We start from the raw sequence: 25,298 nt of genomic DNA on the forward strand, positions 1-25,298 counted from the left end.
TTCAGTTGAGTCCTCGAATTTGAGCAGGCCCCTGACCATCCCTCCCCACCCGTTTCCACCTGTCCATACTTGGTGTCTCCTTCATTATCACATTCCTGGTCTCTGCCTTTTGGTTTAGAATTAGGTTTCCTGGCTCAGTGGACCTTTCAGAGCCATGTCACTAGATGGGGACACAAAGACAAAAGCATGATGGAACAGGCCAGAGTTGAGCTTTATGAAAACTCTTTGGACTCCACATAGATATCCAGACTGCCCTCCTACAGCATGAAGGGCAGGTCCATGTTCTTCTCACCCGTGCCTACGTAAATGTAGCCATAGTTCTTGGTGCGGGGAGCATGGTAGAAGGTGAGGCCTGGCCAGAGCAGGCTGCGGAGCACCACCAGCGCGTTGCCTCTCTCCATCTGGATGCTCCAAGACCCTGGAGGGGACAGACGGGGCTGCCTGGGCTACGGTGCCACCGTAAAAGCTGCTGTGCTGGTTGACAGGGCCATTTTGTGGCTCATGACAGGGAAGATAATGGAGAAGTGACCCGCCAAGTTAGGGCTTAGGAGGTCGGCAGACAGAGTGGCTCCTTTCCCTTGCACTAGAGTAAATCACCATGACCTTGAGCCTCTGTTCTGAGATGGATGGGACAACCAGGGGCCCAAGCCTCCCACCTCAGTGGTCTTCCCAACTGCTGGGAGGTGGAGCCATGCTTGGTGGGAGGGGACATCAGCTGCTGAGTCTGCCCGATGCTACTACTCTAGACACAGCAGCTCAGACCAGGCCGAGCTGTGCAGCCAGGACTTGGCTGGAAGAGCCTGATCCAGCTCCAAGGGAGGGAGCCGCTGTGTGGGAGGAAGGAGCCTGGGAAAATCGCCTCTGGATGTAGATCTGGGGCTTCTATTCCCCTGCGCACCAAGGCCTCTCCCCCAAACCAGCCACAGCCCTGCAAGGAAGGCAAATACTTTTTAAAGGTTTTGGTGCAGGACCAACCAGTTATGCTCTGAGGGCTGTTCTGGGCCTTCATCAGTTGCCAACTCAGCCCCATTGCTGGCTCCCACCGCTTGAGCTTCCCGCAGCCTACCTCCAACCATGGCCCACCCTGGTTACTCCACACCCAGCAACCTCACTACTCAATCCCCACCCTCTGGGGGTCACCCTGCATCCAGAAAGCTGGCCCCTGTGTAGCTAGCTGTCTGCCCTGGTCAAAACCAGAGCTTTCTGGAAGCATGGAGGTCTGCTGCCCCGGCTCCTGATTCAGCCATGCATGGGACAATGAGGTGGAGGCTACGCCATGGCTTGTCATTGCCCCATCGGCAAGAAGGAATCAGAACATGTATAACAGGCGCTGGCTGGAGCAGCACCCGGCCAATAGCTGTCCTCTGGGGACCTGAGAACCTTGGTGGCTTTCTTGGTCACAAGTCTCTAGAAAACAGTGTTTGGTGGGAGAAGAGGATGGATTATGACAGAACAAAGCGTTTCAGGTCCACTGTGTCTGGTCCTTGACAACAGACCCAGGAGTCTACTATTCACTAGCCTTAGTCACCCTACCAGAGCCCAGAGCATCCACAGAGACCTGGTCCCTCCTTGCCCTTGGAGCCCACAGCTTCACAGCCTCCTTGAGATAAGCAAGACCAGTCTCTGATCGCTCTGCCCACCCAGGGAGGCTGGCCTGCAGCTTCCCTTGCCCCAGTGCTAGCCAGGAGAAAACAGCCTAGGGTCTACCCCACCCCCACTGCAGACAGATACCCTTCAGTTCAGCCAACAGCATGGTGGCATGGGGTCCCTCACACCAGCATGTCTGGTCACCTCTTGGCTTCCAGTAGATGGGGAACAGAGGCTGGGGGGAGTGGCCCAGGCCCCGTGATACAGGAAAACTGAGGAAGTTAAAGAAATGTGGAACCCGAGGAGGACAGGGCCAAGCAGGCCAAAGGGTGCCAGCCGAGTTGCAGCATGCCAGGGGCTAGCCTCCCCGCCTTCCCTACATTCCTGTCATGCTCCTGTCCGCTCATCCTTCCTGGCTCAGCTCATCATCCAGAACACTCTCTCTCTCTCTCTCTCTCTCTCTCTCTCTCTCTCTCTCTCTCCTCTCTTTCCTCTCTCTCTCTCTCTCTCTCCTCTCTCTCTCTCTCTCTCTCTCTCTCTCTCTCTCTCTCTCTCAGTATGTGTGTTGGCAGACACATACCATGTATCTAAGGAGCCAGACACTCACTGTCACCTTCACCACCGTCTCAAGAGCAAACATGGAAAAACTAGGCCCAGCTAGCTACAGTTCCAGCTAGCTACAGTCCCAGCTAGCTACAGTTCCAGCTAGCTACAGTTGCCCTTTGAAGGTAGGAAGTCGCCTGGTGGGACAATTCACAGCCCCAGGTCTCTCCCAAGTCTCCTCAGACCTGGCTTCCTGGCTTCAGGTGGCTCTCCAAAATGCCTGTGCTCTGAGGCCGGGGAGAGGATGACCCTGAACTCAGCAGGGAGCCCTATACAATTAGCAGGAGGTCCTCCTGGGTTTCCTGATCCTGAGGTCTTACACACACACACACCCCCTCCCAGTGTGAAGCCCCAAGCTAAGGACCTTCACATTCTCCTGCTACCCAGGAAGAAAGGCTGGCATAAGGGAGTGTGGGGGCCAGCCTCTGGTTAAGCTGCCCAGGGCAGCAGGTGGCCTAAACCTCAAAAAACTTCACACTAAGAAATGGCCAGGAAGGGCTGGAGAGATGGCTCAACAGTTAAGAGCACTGCTACTCTTACAGAGGACCTGGGTTCGATTCCCAGAACTCACAGGATGGCTTACAACCATCTGTAACTCTAGTTCTAAGGAATCCGGTGCCCATTTCTGGCTTTGATGGCATGCATGTGGTCCACACGTGAAAGCAAAATACCCATACGCATAAATAAAAAATGAAATGAAAAATGACCATGGGCTCCTGATGGGAGAAGCCACCATCCCCCCCTTACCACAATGCAGAGTCAACCCTCCTAGAGGCTGGAGGACAAAGGAAAAATGCTCCTGGTGTCAGCCACCAATGTAACTAAGCAGTGGATAGCAGGACCCCTGGTCAGCCAAGCTTACAAAAGACTTAGGCAGGCAGAGCCACCTGCACGCTCACCCATAAGACTGCTACCACACTGCCCATTCTCTTCATGGTCCCTGTCTCGCCCTGTACCGTGGAGTCCCACCCTAATCACCATCTCCACCCCAGTATTTAAAGGCCACTGTCCAGGCTACAGGACTCTTGCTGCCCCCTGCTGTCCAAACTGGGCATTGCCACTGAGTGTTCTCTGTTGGGACCCCCAACCTGTATTTAGCCCTACCTGCCAGCTCTGCACCCCCACTCCCTGACACCTGCTGCCTCTTCTGCCCACTCTTCTGTGCTCCTGACACCTTCCAGACCGTCTCAGTCACTCTCCTCAAACCTTCCTGACACAGGAGAGCTGTCTCTCTCATTCCAAGGGCACCAGAGGGCTTGGCAGCTGCTCCATGCTCCACTGACAGAGTGGAAGGTTAACAACTATTGAATGGCAGAATACCACTGAGGAATCTAACTGCCTGACCCACTGCCCTGCCTGCCTTCCTGTGCAAGACCAAAGTCAGAGAAGTCCTAGTCAGTGCCCTGCACCCATCAGGAGGATGAGCCTGTGAGGATGGACACAAAACTGTCCATCCCAGGGCATTACAAGGCAGCTCATTGCCGAGATATTGGCCTCAGGTGACATCCCTCCCCCTTATCTTTCACCGAGGCTGGTCCAGAGAGAAGCTGTGAGCTCCATGCCTGTCTCTGTGGGCACAGAGGGCAAGAGGCCCCAGGACAAGACCCACTTCAACCACACCTGCTCAGAGGTGACAAGCTGTCCTGAATGCTTGCTTCAGACTCAGAAAACAGTTCTCCCTAGGCAGAAAGAGCTAAGGAGCTACAAACCCCACTCCTTTAGCCAGGCATGGTGTTCCAGGGATTCCTCCAAGGGTTCTTGTCCCCATTCTGCAGCCCAGGGCATCACTATTGCCATCTGCCAGGCAGGAGAGCCACCCAGCAGCTCATTCAGCTAGAGAGAGTCTAGAAGGAAGCCGGAGTTGTGTCTGATAAGTGAGATCCATCCTGCCCTGTTCACTTTCCTGCTGGTCCCAGAAGCCGCCTATCACTCAAGGTAACTTGGCTCTGGTGCCCCCATGTGGCGGAATCCAGCTGCTCAGGACCATCATCCAGCTGCTGTCACTGTGCTGGCCTAAGACAACCTGAGGGCTCTCTTGCCCCTTCTCTGTCCTCCTGTGCACATTGCCTTATTATGTGCATAAGATGTGCATATGATGTGCACACAGACCTACCTGCAAGCCTCCACAACTTCTCCCACCAAAGCTTTCCAGGAACTCCTGGGCCTGCCTCAAATCATCTCTATGGCTTTTTTTTTTTCCACTAGAAATATTTTTTTTTAATTGTGGTTTTTGGCTGAGTGTGGTGGCGCACGCCTTTAATCTCAGCACTCAGGAGGCAGAGGCAGGCAGATTTCTGTGAGTTCGAGGCCAACCTGGTCTATAGAGTGAGTTCCAGAACTACACAGAGAAACCCTATCTTGGAAAAATAATAAAATAAAATCAGGGTTTCATGTAGCTCCGGCTGGCCTAGAATTTACTATGTAGCCAAGGATTACAATAAACTTCTGATCCTCCTACTACATCATGACACCTTGTCTTAAATAAGAAGAGGAGGAGAAGAACGGTTGTTACCAGAGGTGGGTTGGATAAAAGGAAGTAGGGGGTTACGTCTTCAAGGGACCCAGGAAATAGAATGATGGTAGATAGGAAAAATAAATTTAAAAGGTCTATTGTAAAACATGGTAACTGTAGTTAATGATGAACATATATGGATGAAGATATACATGGAGATAGATATATAAATACAGATACATTTGAGATAGGGCTGTGCATTGAAGTCCAGGTGTCCGGACTTACTTGCAGGTCTGTCCCACCACAGCTGGCTTTCTATTTTACTCCTAGGAAACACAATGAGAGCAGACAGGTGTGCTCCTTGCAAAAAACAGAAACTATCCGGCCGGGTGTGGTGGCACAGGCATTTGATCCAGCACTCAGAAGGCAGAGGCAGGAGGATTTCTGTTCGAGGCCAGTCTGGTTTACAGAGAGTTCCAGGACAGCCAGGGCTACACAGGGAAACCCTGTCTCGAAAAAAAAACAAAAAAAAACAAAAAAAAAAACAACCAAACAAAAAACCAAAACACATTAAAAATTGGTTGGAATAAAGTTCAGAAGTGCACTAAAAATAACAACAACAAATCTGCTCAAATACTTGAGACCCTGAGCTGCTTACTTCCCACCTCCCCGCTGGACAACACAAGTGGAATGTCTCAGACCAGACTCTGGAGAAGCCCCACCCTCAAGAGGTCATAGTGAGCCACCAATGCCCGCCCAGGTTCTCAGTCCCAGCCTTGGAGAAAGGAGAAAGGTAGGGGTTGGCCTACTGCTCTGACCTGAAGGCCAATCCCACATCCTGAAGATAATGGCCTCTTACCTTTGGGGATGTCATACTCCAGGGAGTCCATGAAATCCAGAGAGGGGTCCAAGTCTGCCTTCTCGAGCAAGGTCTTGTTCTTCAGATCAACAGCCTCCCTGAAGTGGAAGTATGAGCTGAGCTTCTTGATCTCAGACAAGGGCAGGCCTGAGAGGAAAAGGTGGGCAGGAGAAGAGTTAACCCAAAGCCCGGGCTCCTTTCTCCTGGTGCTGCCACCAAGGAGATGGCTGCACAGGCCTCTGTCCACCAGACAGATAGCCCAAGCCAGAAAAGGGAGCTTGTTCCCTCTGCCCATGCTTGACCTGACCTCCACCCCACCCCCAAAAAAAGGAGCAAGGAGGGCCAGTGGCAAGAAGCAGGTAACTCTGACCCAAGAAAACCCAGGTCACCATACCACTTCTACATCTCCGGGTCCAGTGACTGAGAACCCATGTCAACTGTACTGGCTAGTTCTGTCAACTTGGCACAACTTAGAATCACCTGGAGAAAGAGTTTGCTTGTTTGTTTAATTAATTATTTTTTATATTTTTGAGACGAAGTATTACTATGTAGCTCTGGCTGGCTTTGAACTCACAAAGAGTTCCTCTTATTTTCTGTTTTTGTGTATTCTCTGAGCCAAATTATGTAGTCACTAAGAAAGAATACATGTTTTTGTCTCTATTTCTAGAAAAAAAATGTAAAAATTGTCTCTGCCTCTGCCTTCAGAGTGCTGGAATTAAAGGCATGAACCACCATGCCCAGACTGGGAGAGTCTTAATGAAGAATTATCTAAAGAAGTGGTTCTCACCAGGTGGTGGTTGTGGTGCACGCCTTTAATTCCAGTACTTGGGAGGCAGAGGTTCGAGGCCAGCCTGGGCTACAGAGCAAGATCCAGGAAAAGGCACCAAAGCTACACAGAGAAACCCTGCCTCAAACCAAAAAAAAAAAAAAAAGAGGTTCTCAACCTGTGGGTTGACCTTTGCAGGTTAAATGACCCTTTCACAGAAGTCACATATCAGATATTTACATTATGATTCATAGCAAAATTACAGTTACGAAGTAGCAACAAAAATAATTTTATGATTGGGGGTTACCACAACATGAGGAATTGTATTAAAGGGTCACGGCATCAGGAAGGTTGAGAACCACTGATCTAGATCAAGTTGGCCAATGGGCTTGTCTGTGGGGAATTATCTTCATTGTTAATTGATGTGGAAAGACTCAGCCCATTGTGGGCAGTACCGTTCCCTAGGCAGGGAGCCCTGGACTCTGTAAGAATACAGCAAGCTAGCCGAGCATAAGCAAGCAAGTAGGTGTGCTCGGATGTGCTCATTTCTCTCTGCTCTTAACGGCGATGTGAGCAGCTGTTTCAGGCTCCTGCTGAGATGGACTGTACCCCTCCTTCATGATGTTGCTTTCTGTCAGGGTACTGTGGACAGCAGCAGAGTGAAGTTAGGACACTACCAACAGCAGCAGGCCAGGAGACTCATCCTCCCAGGTGCTGGGACACAGCCACGCTTCTCCACGGAGGGCAGATGCCCTGGTCCCCCAGACATGTTCAACAGAACCTTAGCATCTCCTGCTCTGAGAGGATCCACAGGAACTCACCTTCAAAGGTCCGATTGACGTGGGTGACTCCGAAAGGGGTCTTGAAGAGGGCACCTCGGGGGATGATGGCTACAGCTTTGTCAATCTGGTCAATAATAGACACCAAGCGGGTCTCTTCCTTGATTTGGACCTGAGAAGACAGGAGAGGAGCACCCTGCCAGGGTATTGTGCCTGCTCACTTCAGATGCGAGGACAGAGATCTGCATGGTCAATTCTTTCCCTACTAGTTGGGCCTGAGACCTGGGTTATGCTGAGTAAGCATTTGTCTTCCTCGGTGTGTGTGTGTGTGTGTGTGTGTGTGTGTGTGTGTGTGTGTGTGTGTGTATGAGCATGTACGTGTGTATATGTGTGTGTGTGTGTATGAGCATGTACGTGTGTATATGTGTGTGTGTGTGTGTATGAGCATGTACGTGTGTATATGTGTGTGTGTGTGTGTGTGTGTGTGTGTGTGTGTGTGTGTGTGTGTGTGTAGAAATGGCTCAGTGAAGCATTTGCAAGCCTGATTCTCTGAGTCAGCTGGGAACACATTAAAAAGCTGGACACTTGGGTATAGTGGCATACATCTGTAACCCCAGCACTCCTGTGGAGAGATGGGAGGCAAAGAGAGAACGGCCCAGAAGCTCACAGGACAGCTAGTCTAGTGTAAACAAGACAGCAACAGAAACTACAGAGACTTCGCCTAAAAAATAAATAAATGAAGGGGAAGGGGCTGGAGAGATGGCTCAGAGGTCAAAAGCACTGGCTGCTCTTCCGGAAGCTCTAGGTTCAATTCCCAGCACCCACATGGATGCTCACAACCATCTGTAACTTCAGTCCCAGGGAGTCCGACAGCCTGCTCACAGAGTACACAGCAGACCTTACACTGAGGCAAAGCACTCACACATAAAAGAAATACATTTTCTTCTTTAAAGTGCAAAAAGAGGGCTGACTCCCCCAAGTTATCCTTTGACCTCCATACTTACACCATGGCTCATACTTGCCCAAACACACACACACACACACACACACACACACACACACACACACCCCAACACACATACTGACATAGACATAACACACACACCAACACAGACACAGACACACACACACCAACACAGACACAGACACAGACACACACACACACCAACACAGACACAGACACAGACACAGACACACACACCCCAACACAGACACACACACACCAACACAGATGCTCGCACACACACTGACACAGACACACACATACTGACATAGACACACACACACACCAACACACACACCAACACACCAAAACACACACACCAACACACACACACACACACCAACACACACACACAGTGACACAGACACACACACATACACCAACACAGACACAGACACACACATACACACACACACAGACAGGCACACTAATAATAATAAAAAGATTTTATATATGTATGAAAAAAGTATGCTCACTGTACATTATTTGGATAATATAGAAAATCATATCAAAGGGGATTAAAACTACTCATTATCCTTCCTCCCAATCACTAACATACTGATACACTTCCTTCTATTCTTTATGCAAATTTATGCATATTTTATGCGTCTACTTAAAGTACGATTGGGATCACAGTTTAGGTAGCATCCTTCTTCAGGCTTGCCATCACCAAGTGTTTCCCCATAAGGTTCCTAAACCTTACACAGAGGTAAGATAGTCCACTGCAGTCCACATCAGGGCCAGCAGGAAGGAAAAGGAGCAAGCTGTGCTCAACGCAGAAGCCTGCGGACAGAGGCAGCGGACCGACCTCACAGAGCCACCAAATGCGGGGCAACAAGGGAAGGCAGAAACTAACATTCAGAACATCCCGGGCCCAGCGGCTGTGAATGCCACCTTAGTGACTCCAACAAGCCTGCAAGAGTAAATACAGTCAGCCTAGCCATACACAAAGAGAACCCGAGGTCAGGAAAGTGCGTTTATCAGCTGAGAGGTGTGGCTGCCACTGCCCAACAGCCTAACACAGACTTACGACGTCACCCAAGTCCAAATGCAAGGCTGGGTTTTGAGTCCAGGTTTGGTTTAGCTGAATGTGGGCTTCCTACTTGTCGACCCAGTGGCATTTCTAGGAACTGGCCCTTTAGATAAAGTGCACACGTTGGAAATGACGTCAGTCCAAGGCCACTTGGCATGACATGTTTGTCATTGCTGAAACCTGGAAGCTACTTTCCATTAATCAGACTCTGTTTAAACACAGGTCCTTTCACACGCTGGCACAAAAAGCAGGGTGGCTGGTTGGGGTGCTGACGGTCTCTGAAAAACATGGCTTCATGAAAAGAGCATTGTACAGGGCTGTGGACACACTACACCACCATTCTAGGTTTCCAATTTACTCTGTTTTATCGCTTTACACATACAGATGTTTTGCCTGCATACATATCTGTACACCATGTGCATGTCTGGTGTCCACAGAAGTCAGAAGAGTGTGTCGCATCAGATCCTCTGGAATTAGAGTTATAGCGGCTATGAACCACCATGTGGGGCTTAGAATTGAGGCAGGTCATCTGCAAGAGCAGCAGGTGCTTTTAACAACTGAGCCAACTCTCCAGCTCCACACTGCCACCTTTTAATTTTATTAAGGAAACACACACACACACACACACACACACACACAGAGAGCAAGGGTTTCCTTGGCACTGGTGTCTGGAAATAACACCTCACTCTTTGTAATGGAGTCAGACCCCCGAGGATCATGGGAAAATGCAAGTTTGGGATGCTGAGCCTTGGATTGTACCCTTTGAGCTCCTAGAGGGCAGTGAGGCTGCTGATGAGGGAGAAGGATCTGGACTGGACAGGGACACATATGCTAAAAAGTTACATAATGTCCCCTAGAAGAAGGGTTTCCCTGCCCAGCAGGCAGGGAACAAAGGAAACTTTATTACATCCCTTTTAGTGCCTATGACTCAGGAACCATGTGGTGTATTATCTAGTAAAACTAAGATTAGTTCAAAAGGGCTGGCCAGATGGTTGTGGGTAATGTTCTTGCCATCAAGCCTAATGATCTAAGTTCAGACTTTAGAACTTCTATGGAGAAGGAGGGAATTGACTCCCACAAGCTGTCCTTTGACCTCCATGGGAGAGCCCGACCCCACACACAAAATAAATAAATGTACTTCAATGGCAGAGTGGTTGCCCAGAATGTATAAGACCAAGTTTTGATTCCTAGCACTGTAAAATAATAATAATAAAAACAATGATCAGTGGGGCAGTGTTGACACTCGCCTTTAATCTGCACTTGGGAGGCAGAAGCAGGTACGGTCTACTTTACTGAGCGAGTTCCAGGACAGCCGAGGCTACACAGAGAAACCCTGTCTCAAAAAGACAAAATAATAATAATAACAAAACAAAATGTGCATGTATACACATTCCTGATCCTCAAGATGCAGCACAGACCCCTCTCCCTGGTCCCCATGTGGAGCCAGGCTTTACGGGAGCTGCCTATCCATTCTCCTTGCCCTGGCCCTCAGCTTAGCCTTAGCTCCAGTGTCGTCCTCTCCACCACCTGGATGGGAATGAACCACCTTTGCAGCGTTGTCAGAATTGGCAGCAGCAAAGCCCCTAGCCCCGGGGACTCAGTGTACACCCAGGCAGTAGTGACGGCGGTGACAACAGATAATCACAGTGGGACTTGTTCTTCTTTCTACCAGGCTGGGATCTGCTAGCTTCTTATGTGAATGAGTGTCTTGCCTGCATATATGTCTGTCCGTCCACCACTTGTGCACCTTGTGCCCACAGAGGTAAGAAGAAGGCATTGCATCCCTTGGAACTGGAGTTACGGTTGTAAACTTCCATATGGATGCTGGGAATGGAACCCAGGTCCTCTGGGAGAGCAGCTAGTGCTCTTAGGCACTGAGCATCTCTCCAGCCCTGGAACGCTGCTCTTGTATTAGGTTAGTCGGGTTTGACTTGCGAGGCTGGGGATGCGAGGGCTTTGCCTGCAGCGCTCACAGTCTCCCATTGTGCTGACCCTCAGACTTGATGGGCCTTTGCTCAGACCCTTCCGGCACCCCCACACCCCTGCACTTACCACCACCTCTTCATCGAAGACCTTCTCACCCTCGTTCACCTTCTGGAGCTCAGTGTGTTCATACTCGTGGGAGGGATCCCCCATGAAGCGGCCGCTCACCACAGCAGTCTGCGTAGCCATCTCCTCTGTGGCGGGGGGCAAGAGGCTCCACTCTGTGCAGTTCAGGCTGCCAACAACACCCACATCACCCTGGACTCCAATTCTCCTCACTCCCACCACTTTCCCTTATCGCAGGCTCAGGCAGCCAAAAGCTTCGCAAACACCTTCATCCCAGAACCTTTCAAAGCGTCTGGTACAGTCCACCCTTACACTTGATGCACATTTACTTTTGTGTACTTTCCACTTGCTTTAAAATATTTTATTTGGGGGGCTGGAGATATGGCAGTTAGACACACTTGCTGCTCTTCCAGGGGACCCAGCACCCAAATGGTGGCTGTTCAGTCACTGTTTATCCTTGAAGGAAGTCAGGAAGGGACTCAAACAGGGCAGGGACCTGGGAGCAGGAGCTGACACAGAGGCCACGGAGGCTGTGGAGAGGTGCTGCTCATCATGGCTTGCTCAGCTTGTTTTTTTATAAAGATTTATTTATTTTATGTCTGAATGCTCTATCTGCATGTACACCTTTGTGCCAGAAGAGGGCATCAGATCCCACTAGAGATGGTTGTGAGCCACCATGTGGTTGCCAAGAATTGAACTCTGGAAGAGCAACCACAACCGCTAAGCCATCTCTCCAGCCCAGCTCTGCTTTCTTATAGAACCCAGAACCACCATCCAAGGGATGGTGCCACCCACAGTGGGCTGGGCCCTCCCCATCAATCCCTAATTAAGAAAATGCCCTACAGGTTTGCCTATAGCCTGATTTTATGGAGGCATTTTCTTTTTTTATTTATTATTTTTAATAACTTTTTTACATTTATTTTATATACTGACCACAGTTTCCTCTCCCTCCTCTCCTCCCAGTCCCTCCACTTCCCATCTACCCCCTCCCCATCCACTCCTTCTCTTCCTCCTTCTCCATTCAGAAAGGGGCAGGCTTCCCATGGGCTTGAACAAAGCGTGGCACATCAAGTTGAAATAGGACTGAACCCCTCCCCCTGCATCAAGGCTGGACAAGGTAATCCAGCATGGGCAACAGGTTCCCAAAAGCCAGCCAAGCATCAGGGACAGGTCCTGATCCCACCGCTAGGAGCCTCATAAAGAGACCAAGCTACACAACTGTCACACACATGCAGAGGGTCTAGGTCGGTCCCATGGAGGCTCCCTAACTGTTGGTCCAGAGTCCATGTGCTCCCATGAGCTCAGGTCAGCTGTCGCTTTGGGTTCCTCTGTCATGACCTTGACCCCCCTGGCTGATTCAATCCCTCCTCCCTTTCTTCAGCACGGCTCCAGGAGCTCAGTCCAGTGTTTGTCTGTGGATCTCTGCATCTGCTTCCATCAGTTACTGGATATAGTATCTCTGATGACAATTAAGGTATTTACCACTCTGGAGAAGGCTGGTTCAGGCACCCTCTCCACTATTGCTAGGAGTCTTAGCTGGGGTCATCCTTGTGGATTCCTGGGGGTTTCCCTGCACCAGGTTTCTCCCTAGCCCCCAAATGCCCCCCTATCAAAAGGCTTCTTTCATAGGTCTCCCTGTCCCACCTCCAACCCGCCTCCTGCACACCGCCCACCCAACCTGCTCCCTCAAGTTCCCATGCCTCCATGCCCCCCTCTTCAAAGTGGATATTAGGAGTAAGTATAGGATAGCCAACCTACAACCCACCTCCCCAGAGAGGCTAGATAATGAGGAGGGCCCAAAGAAGGATGCATGGATTTCTCTGGGAGGCACTTTCTTAATTGAGATTCCCTCCTCTTAGATGACTCCGTTTATGTCAAACTGACGTAAAACTATCCCAGCATTCAGGAGGCAGAGGCAGGTGGATCTCTGAGTTCGAGGCCAGCCTGGTCAACAGAGCAATTTCCAGGTCAGCCAGGGCTATATGGAGAAAGCCTGTCTTGAAAAAACAAGAAAACAAAAATAAGAGAAAATGCTACTGCACCCACCATTTCCTGTCTCCCTTTGTACCTGGCACCCATCCATCATGTAACCGATGTGGGTGTTTAGTCTGACCCTGTCATATGGCTCCCAAATATACATGGTAACAGAAGCTCCATGAAGACAAAGAGTTTGTTACACCTACTTTTCCAGGCAGACTGAATTCCTGGTGCCTAAATCAATACATAGCCTGTGGTAGGAGAAGGCGCTCAACAGAGGCTTATACTACGGCCAAATGAGACTCACACCTCTTTATCTTTAGCTCAAATGTGGATTCCCAATCTGTATTTAATGTGACTCATCATGTTTTGCCCCCAGATACCCCATACCAGTCACTCTGCCCTCCCACTGACTTTTGTTAGGTTTGGTTTGTTTGCTTGTGGGTGGTTTTGTTATTTAAGGTAGGGTCTCTCACTGTATCCCAGGCTGGCCTTGAACTTCTTCTGCCTCAGTTTCCGGAGTGCTGGGATTACAGACCTGAGCCAGATCCTGATGCCTGGATTCTCAGTAGTAAGCAGGGCTGACACTTAGCTGCATCCATGGAATGGGCCAACAGTGAACTCTCCACCTTCATCCAAGCTGCCACAGTCTCCCTCTTTGTTTCAACTGCCTCCACCCCTCAGCTACTTTCCCTTCAAACCCTCACCTCTAGGCACTACAAAGACCCCTAAATGCTCACACACACAAACACACTTCCAGACCACTGCCCACTCAGATCTGAGCAGGCTCTTCTAGCTTATAGCCCCTTTGGTGCTCCCTGGTGGCTTGTGGACAAAGTTCATAGCCTTGACTTGTCCAAACATGCTGTCAAGTTCACTTCCTGTCTCTCCCCCAGACACTCAAAGCTTTCTCTACTCACAGTGCAGGAGGGTTATGGGTTTAGAGCTACTGCTTCCTGATCAAGCTTGTTTAGCTGTTCTCCAGAAACCCAGGACTCCAGGTATCCATATGTACACCTCAATTCTAGCTTTTCTTTTTGAGACAGGGTCTTTTATTTTGTGTGTGTGAGTGATTTGCCTGCATGTCTGTACATGCACCTCACGTGTGCAGTGTCCCCAGAGGCCAGAAGAGGGTGTTGGGTCCCCTGGGACTGGAGGTATAGATGGTTCTAGGGATTGAACCCTAGGTGTCTAGAAGAGTAACCAGTGCTCTTAAGTATTGCGCTCTCTCTCCAGCCCCAACACAGGGTCTTATGTAGCCCAGACTGGCTTCAAACTCCATGTATATATTATCAGAGGCTGCCCTCGAACCTCTGAATCTCCTTCAGTGCTGGTTTGAGGCATGAGTAGGTAAATGAAGGCCCCAGATAACTGCAGCTTGGATGCGTTATACAGTGGTAGGCTCCCTCATTGTCCTGGGGAACGCAGGAAGAGGCAGGAATGGTCCTATATGGTAGTCTTACGTTGCAGAATTTCCCCCAAAGCTTTCCCCATTCCACGAGTCTTCCAAGAGCACTCCCACTGCAGAGCCCGCATCCCCGTGGGAGACGCTTCCAAACACACCGCCAGAGCGTCTGACTTCTCCAAACCAAATCCGGTCCGCAGCTGGAACCTGAATTCTACACTAAGTTGCCTTCTCCAGGAACTCTCCCTCTACTACGAATCCATCTACACCAGTTTCTCTTATTCCTCCAGGCTGACAACCCTCGAACTTCCCCACCCCCAGCCACTTTCCAACCCCGTCAGGGTCCACAAGACCCTCACAGTCCCCAAGCTCTTCAACTGTCCTTTTCCTCCAGCCCCGCCCATAGGCGACTTTTCAGTGCTTCTAGGGCAGGTCCTGCCCACCCATCTCTCCCAGCCATAGCAGCACCCACCACCCTACGGTGTTGTCCTGCAGCGTCGCCTGCCACAGGGTCGCCTCACCTGTAGAGCGTCTTGCGTGGTGCGAGCTGGTCCTCACTCAGGCCCTGCGCGATGTAGTAATCCGCAACAAGACCGAGGATGCGGCCCCAGAAAAGGACCCGAGTAAAGCGGTAATCGCGCTTAACCAGCAGAAGGGACGTGAGCAGGGAGGCTCGACGGTCCGGGCTGAGGCCCTGCCCACTGCCAGACGCCAGCTCCAGCGACAACAAGAGGCTATCCGCATCCATCAGGCCAGCAGTTCTCCTCCACGCTAGTCCGACGGGTAGAAGCCGTCTCCATGGAGACCCTGAGCCCCGCCCCTCTCAGTCTAGCAGGAAACAAAATCCCACCCACCGGACCGCCCATCTCTCCAAACCCGCCCTTTCCTGGAGCCCGGGAACACACCAGCCTTTCCCTCCTCTGCTGCGCGGTCCAGACGTCTTTTATCTTTCTGGCGCCGCGGCTTCGCCATAGGAAGTGCCAGACCAGCTCCACACACACGCTCCACATTAAGTCCAATGCTCCACCTATGCCCAACAGGGACTTGGGAAGAAAATCAATACAAAGCCCCGCCAAGGGCATTAGTTGTATTATTTCAGCCCGGGCATATCACTTCTTGGCCTGAGAATTTTATGAAGAAGCAGGAGTTTCTGACGCTCTCTAAGCCCACCCGAAGCCAGGTTTTTACCAAGTATGCTCTATTCACGCTGTCCTTTCCAGTTTTCACCTGAGAGCTTTTATTCCTTGGACTAGTGTGAGAAAGAACTAGATAACAAAGTAAGATATAGGACCACTCCTTGGAAAAGGATGGTATGGCAAGGTGACATTTTCCAGGGGTGGTGGCCCACAGTTTTAATCCAGCACTCAGGAGGCAGAAACAGGCAGGTCCCTGAGTTCTAGGCCAGCCTGGTCTACCTCACAAGTTCGGAGCCAGCCGAGGCTCAAAGTGAGATACTGTCTCAAAAAAAGAAGCCACTACACGTGCATATCAGCTACAGCCCACATGTACATGACCTTGGGCCCCACAACTGCTTAGACTCAGATGGAAGACCAGCACCCCACTATTGGTGTGGCTCTGCATTCCCCAGGCTAACCCACTGCTGTTTAACTTCCATTCTGGAGTCCCCAGACAAAATCAACAGATTCCTTGAAGGCTTGTTTCAGGGAAGTTAGGCTTGGTTTGTAGTGACTGAGCTTTTTATTTCTGGATTCCTTTAGGGAAGACTCATGAAGTCAAAATGCCCTGGGCCTCCACGCCAAGCCCATGGAGAAACGTGTCTAAATCACTCAGCTAATTGCTTTGTTTTGATTGCCTGAGCATTGTTCATCATGGCTTTTTTTTTTTAAAGATTTATTTATTTATTATGTATACAGAAGAAGGTGCCAGATCTCATTACAGATGGTTGTGAGCCACCATGTGGGTGCTGGGAATTGAACTCAGGACCTCTGGAAGAGCAGTCAGTGCTCTTAACCTCTGAGCCATCTCTCCAGCCCCCATCATGGCTTTTTTTTTTTTTTTTTTTTTTTTTTTTTTTTGGTTTTTCGAGACAGGGTTTCTCTGTGTAGCTTTGCGCCTTTTCCTGGAACTCACTTGGTAGCCCAGGCTGGCCTCGAACTCACAGAGATCCGCCTGGCTCTGCCTCCCGAGTGCTGGGATTAAAGGCGTGCGCCACCACCGCCGGCCCATCATGGCTTTTTAAATGTGCACTTGAGGACAGCTGACCTGGCTGATAGGTCTTTCATCTCAAAACAATTTATGGCCCCCATTCACAATGTCCCCGCTCTCTGGTCCCCTGGTCCCCCCATTCACAACTTCCCTGCTCTCTGCCCCCCCATTCACAATTTCACTGCTCTCTGGGCCCCCCATTCACAATTTCACTGCTCTCTGGGCCCCCCATTCACAATTTCACTGCTCTCTGGCCCCCCCTTCACAACTTCTCTGCTCTCTGGCTCCCCATTCCCAGCTCTTGTCAGAGCACCTCCACCATTTCCTGCCCTACTTTGGCAATATAGCACAATTCTTCTGTAAAGAAATACTATCCAAAAAAAAAAAAACCAAAAAACAGTCTGGCTGCTGGGATACACATCAGGTGATTTCAACACAGAATACAGCTCAAACACCTTGTTTTCACCGGTTCTGGATTTACCTCAGAAACCAGAATCGGAAGGAAGGGGGAGTCTCAAAGCTTTGTAATGCGCTCATTTGGAGCAGGACTAAACCCTGGCTGTTCCAGAGAAAAACCACACTAAAGGCTCCGCACAGGGGAAGCAGCTGCAGGCCGGTGAACAGGTTTGAATCCATGCTTCACCATGTAGGCGAACCCATCTCCCCAAACCTCATCCATAGTGGAGCAGTTATGAGACCAAAACAGAAACAATCTACCTTGCAAGTTAATGTGAGACCAAAACAGGAAAAATAGATCTTCCAGGCTAAGGGCTCTGTTTGCAGTGAAGACAGTCAAGAATAAGTTTGTTTGTCCTGGGTTAAATCCTTGCAAGTTAAGGTTTCTATTTCTATTTCTAACAAAGAATAAGTTCCTGTTTGTCCTGGGTTAAATATCTGCAAATTAAAATTTCTACTTGTAATTAAGTTCCTGTTTCTTAGATCTGATGTAAACTGCAAACCATGTTTTTGATCTACACTAAGCTTGTGACCCCATGCACATGATGTATACATACCCTTACCCTTGTTCCTCCCCTAACAATGGATAAGAGTTGACTCTCTTGCCCTGTGAACACTTTCTCTCTCCTAGAAAAAAGGCTTCAAGAGGCCCACAAGGGCTGCTCTCTAAAATCCTGACTTAGGGAAAGGCAGCCAGACTGGTCAGTCCCAGCATATCCCAAAATACAGCTTGCTTTAACCACAAAATCCTGGACTTGGTTTTTCTCCTCACAATTCTCAGGTTTAACATAGTAACACATACATGTAAGTTAACATTAAATAATGTGTATAAGTACCTTTTTTTCCTTTTTGGTTTTTTGAGACAGGTTTTCTTTATGTAGTCCTGGCTATCCTAGAACTTATTTTGTGGGCCAGGCAGGCCTTGAACTCACAGAGATCCCCCTGTCTCTGCCTTTCAAGTGCTGGGATTAAAGGCATGTGCCACCCGCACCCAGCCTTGTGTGTAAGCGCTGAACCTAGTATATAGACACAAGGAGCCTGGGGCAGATGCACGAACAAGACTGTGGGAATGGCCTCCACTGTGGTCATGGCAGAGGGGCATACCGAAGTATGTAGAATTGAAATGCCATCATGCCTGAATGTGGAATTCACATACGTAGGACATGAAGGTGGGAGAGGTCATGTTATGGAGTTGGGGAAAGCAGAAGGGGGAGTTTGGGATGAATATGATCAAAAAGTGGGGAGGTGGCGGGGAGCTTGCCACAGGCTCCCCAAGACTAGACTTTCAGCTTCCAAAACATTTGCAAAGAAACAAAGTAAAAACTTAGCCTGGTAGCCTATAACCCTAGGCAGAGGCAGGAGGTCAGGAGCTCAACTTCTATGCCATATATCAAGTTCAAGTAACATGAAACTGTTTCAAAAACAACTTTTTTAAGAAACAAAAATAAAGTTTAGTATATGTGTTACTGTGTCTCAAGCACTTCACCCACATCACCCTAACATCTTGGCACATGCATCTCCCTCAGCAGGGTGGATTTCTGTCTGACTTGCTGCCAGGAGTGAGGGAAGGGCCATTTTGCCCAGGGCAATGGCAGCAGCCATCAGGCTGTAGAGACGGGCTGGACAGAAGCTCCAGGACAGAGACACAGGGAGAAAACCCCTCAGAATTCTGGGGCAGTCTGGGGAGCCTGAGCCCACAGTTCCGTCTGGCTCTGGGAGGAGCCTCTTGGCTTTCTGTTTTCAGCCTACTCTCTGTCCTCTTCCTCTGAAATTTGTTTCTCAGATCTGAAGAGCAGAATTGATCCAGTTTACCCGAACCACTGAGACTTCAGAACAGCTGGAGAGGTTGCAGGGTCTCACCCCACTCAGCTCCCGGTGCTGGGCACATGGCACACATTAACCTAATCCACAGGTGACTTCATTAGCCTGAATTCTACAACACCCTCTGGTCCCAACTGACCACCAGCACAAGCTGACACTTGGCTCCAGGGACCAGTTTTTTAATAGGGTTGTAGTTCCTGTTCTCTGAGCTAGAACCATCTTTGTGGGGGTCCTCTGCACACTCCTGCAGCGCATCTGTTTAGAGTCCACCACAGAACAGGCCCAGGCCAGACTGTTCCCTAAGTCCTTGGGCTCTCAGTGAGTGGCCTGCCAAGCCAAGTTCCTTACCAGGATTTTGCCTCCAGTAAAAGTGACCTTTGCTTTGAGCATACAGAATTTAAGGGTCAAAGATCAGATAGTATGTGCCAAGAAAGAACGTTGGTTAGAAGTTAATGGATGAGAACTCTAGGCCCAGCTCTGTTATCAACTCCCTCCTAGAACCTTAACCAAGTCACTTAAACTCCACAGACCGGGACTGATAAAGAGGGAAAAAGTCACAGGTAAAAATCTTGGACCCCTGAAGTAGAAAAGCCCAGGCAAAAACAAATGCTTGCGATTGCAGAGATGCACACCAGCAAGCAAATTCTGAAGAGGATGAAGATCACAAGTATGAGGCTAACCTGGGCTACACCTTTAGTACCAGGAATGTAGCTCAGTTGACAGAGCATCTGCCTACCATGAATGAAACCCTGGTTTCCAACCCCAACACCAAGTAACCCTGGTATGGTATGGCAGTACATGCCCAGGATCCCAACATTTAGGAGGTAGGGAAGGAGAATTAGACAGTCACAGTTATCCTCTCCTACACCCAGCACATTCACAGCAATCTAGGAGACATAAGACTTTCTCAAAAACAAAAAACAAAACAACAAAAACCCCTGAGCCTCAAAGCCAAACAGTCTAAGTCAAAAGTGTTAGGAAAATTTAATACAACTCTATTCATTTTGTATTTAAATTCATGAGTCACACCCACATTACGACCCTGGTAACAACAGTTCTGAAGTCACACATAAAACAGAGAAGGGCCATCTCCATGCTTTCTAATCTCAGACAGAACTCCCGGGCCCAGAGGCCTCTGGGAGTCAATCGTTGATTCGGGGACTTTGCTTGATGATGATTATCACAGTCATGGCCACATACCATCAGTCCCCAGGCAGTCTGGGGAGAGGAGGCATACTGCCGAGACAGAGCCTTCCTCCCTCACCAGGAAGCAGCTTCAATTCCAAACAAGAGATGGGTGCCTTGGCAGCAGAGGGGAGAATTCAGCCACTGTCCTCATTCAGTCACTCATGGAAACCTTTAAGTGTCACGGGTGCCTGGAACCAAACGTAATCCTCGGAAGCCACGGCTGGGATGGAAGGTCTGCCACAGGACAGCGTCACAGTGAGTTTGTGGCCCCGGCTGGGCACTCGGTAGTTGAGCTTGGGTCGAAACCAATCTTCTCCACAGTCACGGTGCCCCTGTACCATGACAATGGTACCCATGAGCGGAGGAGCCTGCAGCTCACTAAAGGCATCGGCCATGAAGATGGCTCGGAAGAGACGACGCAAACAGGCGGCTGTGCTCAGGCTCTGGTCCACGCTAAAGGGGGCCAGCCGGGACAAGTCAAGTTCGTAGAACTCCTTGGGGCTGAGGGCATTGCCTCCGAGAAGGATCAACACTCGTGGTACTAGTGTTCGGGCAAAGAAGTCCTCTAGGTGACTGAGGACACTCTCCAGTTCTGCCAGAGCCTGTTGACATTTCCTGCTGTTCACCTCAGTGGTGATCCGAGGTTTCTTCCTTGCGGTGTCCTCTGACTGTAAAGACAAAGAATGATGGGAGAAAAGGACATGGTAGAATGAAGTGAATGGCCTTTGTAGGAACCCATGGAGATGTGTACACAAGCAGGATTTCTGATACTGGGTTCTATCAGAAAGCATTAAATTAAGGAAAATGTATACACCGTACCAACTACAATTCTCTGCCTTGAATGGGAAAGATGGTATTGAAAGCTGGAGGGCATCACAATATAAGCAAGGAAATAGAGGGAGGTGAGATGGCTCAGCAACTAAAGGGGCTTGCTGCACAAGCCTGGCAGCCTGAGTTCAATCCCCAGAACCCAAGTAAAGACAGAAAAGAATGACTCCCTTTGACCTCCACTGTAGTGTATACACACACACACACACACACACACACAGCAATAAAAAGAATTTAGAAAACAATAGTAAAAGACTTTGTGGCATAGATGAAGGCAGCAACTTTTTGTTATACAGGGAGTGTAGGAATGAATGAGGATTACTTGGTTTAATCAAGATAATTCTAGAGTAGGTCTTCCAACTGAACACATGGTTACTGAGGCCAGAGAGACGGTTCAGTGGGTAAAAGCACTTGTTCTGCAAGCATGAGGGTCTGGGTTCAAATCCTCAAGACCCAGGTAAAAAGCAGCATCCAGCATTGTGTGGCAGAGACAAGACAGTCCCGAGAGCTTGATGGTCAGCCAGGCAGCTAGGCTAAATGTTCAGCTTCTGATTCAGTGAGCCCCGATCTCAAGGCAGAGAGCAACACACACATACACACACACACACACACACACACACACACACACACACACACACACACACAGCTATTAATATATGCTTCCCCCTAAAATACAGAGTAAATAAATTCAGTAAGGGAAGGAGAAAAAGAAGTGAGTTAGAAAGAACTCCCTGTAGAGAAAGAACTAAAGAATATACAACGTTGGCCAAAGGCAAGAAGCTTCAGAAGATAAAAAGTGGATGGTCCCCATCCCACCAAATTGGGGGGGGGGCATTAAGAGTCAAGAGAGTTGATTATCAACCGCTAGTAAAGGAGACAAGAAGCAAGTCCACGATGCAGAACCTCAGACAGGACAGCATGAACCCTAGACAGAACAGGCATGGCAGAAAGCATGGGGTTGGAGCTGAACAGGAACCTGTGGGAGAAAGTCTCTGGGAAGAATTTGTAATTCTATAGTTTGGGGGTTTGTCTTTTTTCTTTTCTCTTCTTTTTTTATCATTTTTTAAGATAGGCTTGGGCTGGAGAGATAATTCAGAGGTTAAGAGGACTGGCTGCTCTTCCAGAGGTCCTGAGTTCAATTTCCAGCACCCACATGGCGGTTCACAACCATCTGTAATGAGATCTAGTGCCCTCTTCTGGCCTGCAGGCATACATGCAGACAGAACACTGTATATATGATAAATAAATAAATCTTAAAAAAAAAGACAGGCTCTCACTGTATACCCTGGCTAGCCTGGAACTGCTTATGAAGACCAGGCTGGCCTCGAACTCAGAGATCCACCTGTCTCTGCTAGGTACTGGGATTAGGGCTCCATACCTGGCCCTCCTCTACTATGTTCGGTGAGTTTTCCAAAGAGATCACCAAGTTCTCCTTAGAGTTATCAGCTTATAAGGCCCAGGCATCAGACAGTGGTTTATCATAAAATATTCACCAGATAGAATAAAAAGTTCCAACATAAACAGCAAACACCAAAAGTCAAAAGAAACAAAGAGGAAAGGTATTCTGGGAGAAAGACCCTGCAAGCAGCAAGAGGGAGAGTGGGAGGGGCCCTTAAAAAACAAAAACAAACAAACAAAAAAACAAGAGAATCATATGGTCCTGAAGGACACGGTGGCTATAATCCCAGGACCCATGCCAAAGTGGGAGCAGCATTGAAACTCACAAGCTCTGGGCTGGAGAGGTGGCTCAGAGGTTAAGAACATTGGCTGCTCTTCCAGAGGTCCTGAGTTCAATTCCCAGCAACCACATGGTGGTTCACAACCATCTGTAATGAGATCTGGTGCCAACTAACTAGCCAGGCGGTGGTGGCACATGCCTTTAATCCCAGCACTCGGGAGGCAGAGGCAGGCGGATCTCTGTGAGTTCGAGGCCAGCCTGGTCAACAGAGTAAGATCCAGGACAGGGACCAAAACTACACAGAGAAACCCTGTCTCGGGAAACCAAAAAAAAAAAAAGATCTGGTGCCAACTGTATACATAATAAATAAATCTAAAAAGAAAGAAAGAAAGAAAAGAAGAAATTCACAAGGAAAGGCCGGTGTGGTGGGGAAGTTAAGGCAGACAGTTCTCTGGCCTGAATTACATAGTGAAATCCTGTTTCCCAAAAATAAAAAATTGCCGGGCGGTGGTGGCTCACACCTTTAATCCCAGCACTCGAGAGGCAGAGCCAGGCAGATCTCTGTGAGTTCAAGGCCAGCCTGGGCTACCAAGTGAGTTCCAGGAAAGGCACAAAGCTACACAGAGAAACCCTGTCTCAAAAAACCAAAAAAAAAAAAAAAAAATAATAATAATAAATAAAATAAATTTTAAAAAATAAAATAAAAATAAAAAATTTAGAGGGCAAATTCACGATGTCCTCATACAACACATAATAGGAAGAGTCTCAGAAACAGAACAAGAGAAAAGAAGAGACCACCAAAACCCAAGTGGGGAGAAAATGAGGAAAGGAAGCCTTTGCAAAGGCCTAGGCTTCCATAGAAGCTGAGGATTTCTTAGATCACTTTGCTACTTGGCCACCATCTAAGAGCCACGAAGCCTTCCCACCAATTTTCTTCCAAAGCCCGTTGCCCCCCGTTGCCCACCTGGGGAGAGGATTTTCGGTAGAAGTGCTTAAGCTGTTCATAGGGCAGAGGGAGCTGTTGGCGTTGGTACATGACGTGCTTTAGAAGTTCACAAGTAAACTGACAGCAGCCTTCCTGGCTCACAGGCCCAGGGAACACCACCGGCACCAAGTTTCTTGGGCAAAAGGGCTCCGAAGAATTGGAAGGTTCCTGGGCTGACGTGATGACGATCTCAGGATCTACCTGGGGAGCATGAGTTTCTTCCGGCTTCTCATACCAATCCAAATCTAGTCCGTGAATGAAAGAGTAGAGGGAGAGGGGGATCAAAATCAACATCAGTCTCCTAGTTCCCAGGGTTCACATCGGCAGACACCCCCGTAAACCCTGGACAGTGACAGGAGACTTGATGCTGGCTGGGGGCGACTAAAGTGACTTCGGGACAGGAGGGGGCTTTCGGAGGCAGAGACTAAGGCTTCACTATGAAGTGTGGAGTGAGGGCCAGCACACCCAAAAGGGCACGACAGGAGAAGCAACTCCACCCAAAGCGAGGAAGTGACCCACAGAGCCAGCTCGGGCCGGGACGCGGGGAACCAAGGAGACGGGGAGGACCGGCGGAGAAAGCGCCAGCCGCTAAAGGCCTCCGGGGAGGTCGCAGCAGGAAGGAAACAGGCCCCCAGTTCTGGATCCCGCGCCTTACCCGGGGCGGCCGCAGGAGACAGCTCAGAGGGAACCTCTGGCCCGGGCGCAGCCATACTTGCTGCCTGCTTAGTCGCCCTGCGGTTAAAATAGACGCCGCGCGGAGCATCAAGGGAAGTTTAAGCTCCACTTCCGGCTCCTACGGGCCGGAAAGGGACTCTGCGCGACCTCTGGGTGGTGGAGGTTGGGGTTGGCTCAGTTGAACCACACCCTGGGGAGGGCACGCTTGGCCCTCCCCACCTAGGCGACCCTCGGGGCGGCCTTCCTAAGGGCGCACCCTTTCTCGCCAGTTCACTGCGCACCTCCCTGCGCGCCTCCTTCGTGCCAGGCCCTGTCCTAGGTGCTGGAGACGCAGCCGCGGTCAAGGCCATCTCCCGCCCTATTAGACAGTGGGCGTGTGCAAGGGCTGTGGGGAAGAGGGACACCTGCCCCAGAGCGGGTTGGGGCGGGTTAGTTAGGGTGGTCCCGGAATGTGTGCCCTGTGACCTATAGGTAAAGTTAGCTAGGTAAAAAGGATGAACCTATTGTTAGAGAGCTTGAGAGACAATGTTCTCTGTTCAAGGACTAGAAGAAATTCTTATTATAAAGGGTTAAGGTTTTGCCGGGCGCTGGCGGCGCACGCCTTTAATCCCAGCACTCAGGAGGCAGAGGCAAGCAGATGTCTGTAGGAGCGAGTTCCAGGACTGCCAAGGCTAACAGGGAAACTGTTTCAAAAACAGCAACAAAGACAAAACAAAAAAAGAGTTAAGGTTGGTTTTTTTGTTTGTTTTTTGGAGAGGGGTTTGGTTTTCCGAGACAGGGTTTCTCTGTATAATGGCCCTAGCTGTCCTGGAACCCACTATGTAGACCAGGCTGGCCTCAAACTCTGCCTGCCTCTGAGTGCTGGGATTAAAGGTGTGTGCCACCACTGTCAACCTAAGAGTTAATGTTTTAAGGCTGTAGATAAACAGTAGCCAGACCATGGCAGGACTCCTCAAGTGATGCTGAAGTTTGAACTTGATCTCCTGTA

The 25,298-nt window shown here is 49.6% G+C and overlaps 2 protein-coding genes across 3 annotated transcripts; both read right to left on the reverse strand.

Moving 5' to 3' along the window:
- Window positions 1-192: 192 nt before the first annotated feature.
- Rsph9 (radial spoke head component 9) lies at window positions 193-15,313 on the reverse strand. Of its 2 annotated transcripts, none has more exons than XM_052745442.1 (5): window positions 15,035-15,313; window positions 11,135-11,300; window positions 7,089-7,218; window positions 5,502-5,648; window positions 193-418 (listed from the first exon to the last, which is right to left on the reverse strand). In XM_052745442.1, the coding sequence occupies exons 1-5, from the start codon at window positions 15,259-15,261 to the stop codon at window positions 258-260; spliced, it is 831 nt and encodes a 276-aa protein (XP_052601402.1). In that variant the 5' UTR covers window positions 15,262-15,313; the 3' UTR covers window positions 193-257. The 2 variants fall into 2 exon arrangements, with proteins under 2 accessions (XP_052601402.1, XP_052601403.1); XM_052745443.1 differs by lacking the exon at window positions 193-418 and adding an exon at window positions 4,784-4,968.
- A 4,602-nt stretch (window positions 15,314-19,915) lies between these two features.
- Window positions 19,916-25,260, reverse strand: Mad2l1bp (MAD2L1 binding protein). Its single transcript, XM_052745449.1, has 3 exons — window positions 24,291-25,260; window positions 23,615-23,880; window positions 19,916-20,812 (listed from the first exon to the last, which is right to left on the reverse strand). The coding sequence occupies exons 1-3, from the start codon at window positions 24,343-24,345 to the stop codon at window positions 20,300-20,302; spliced, it is 834 nt and encodes a 277-aa protein (XP_052601409.1). The 5' UTR covers window positions 24,346-25,260; the 3' UTR covers window positions 19,916-20,299.
- Between the last annotated feature and the right edge of the window lie 38 nt (window positions 25,261-25,298).

This window comes from Peromyscus californicus, unplaced genomic scaffold, assembly GCF_007827085.1.
Source record: "Peromyscus californicus insignis strain IS unplaced genomic scaffold, ASM782708v3 Scaffold_19__1_contigs__length_69161282, whole genome shotgun sequence".
Classification (NCBI taxonomy): domain Eukaryota; kingdom Metazoa; phylum Chordata; class Mammalia; order Rodentia; family Cricetidae; genus Peromyscus; species Peromyscus californicus.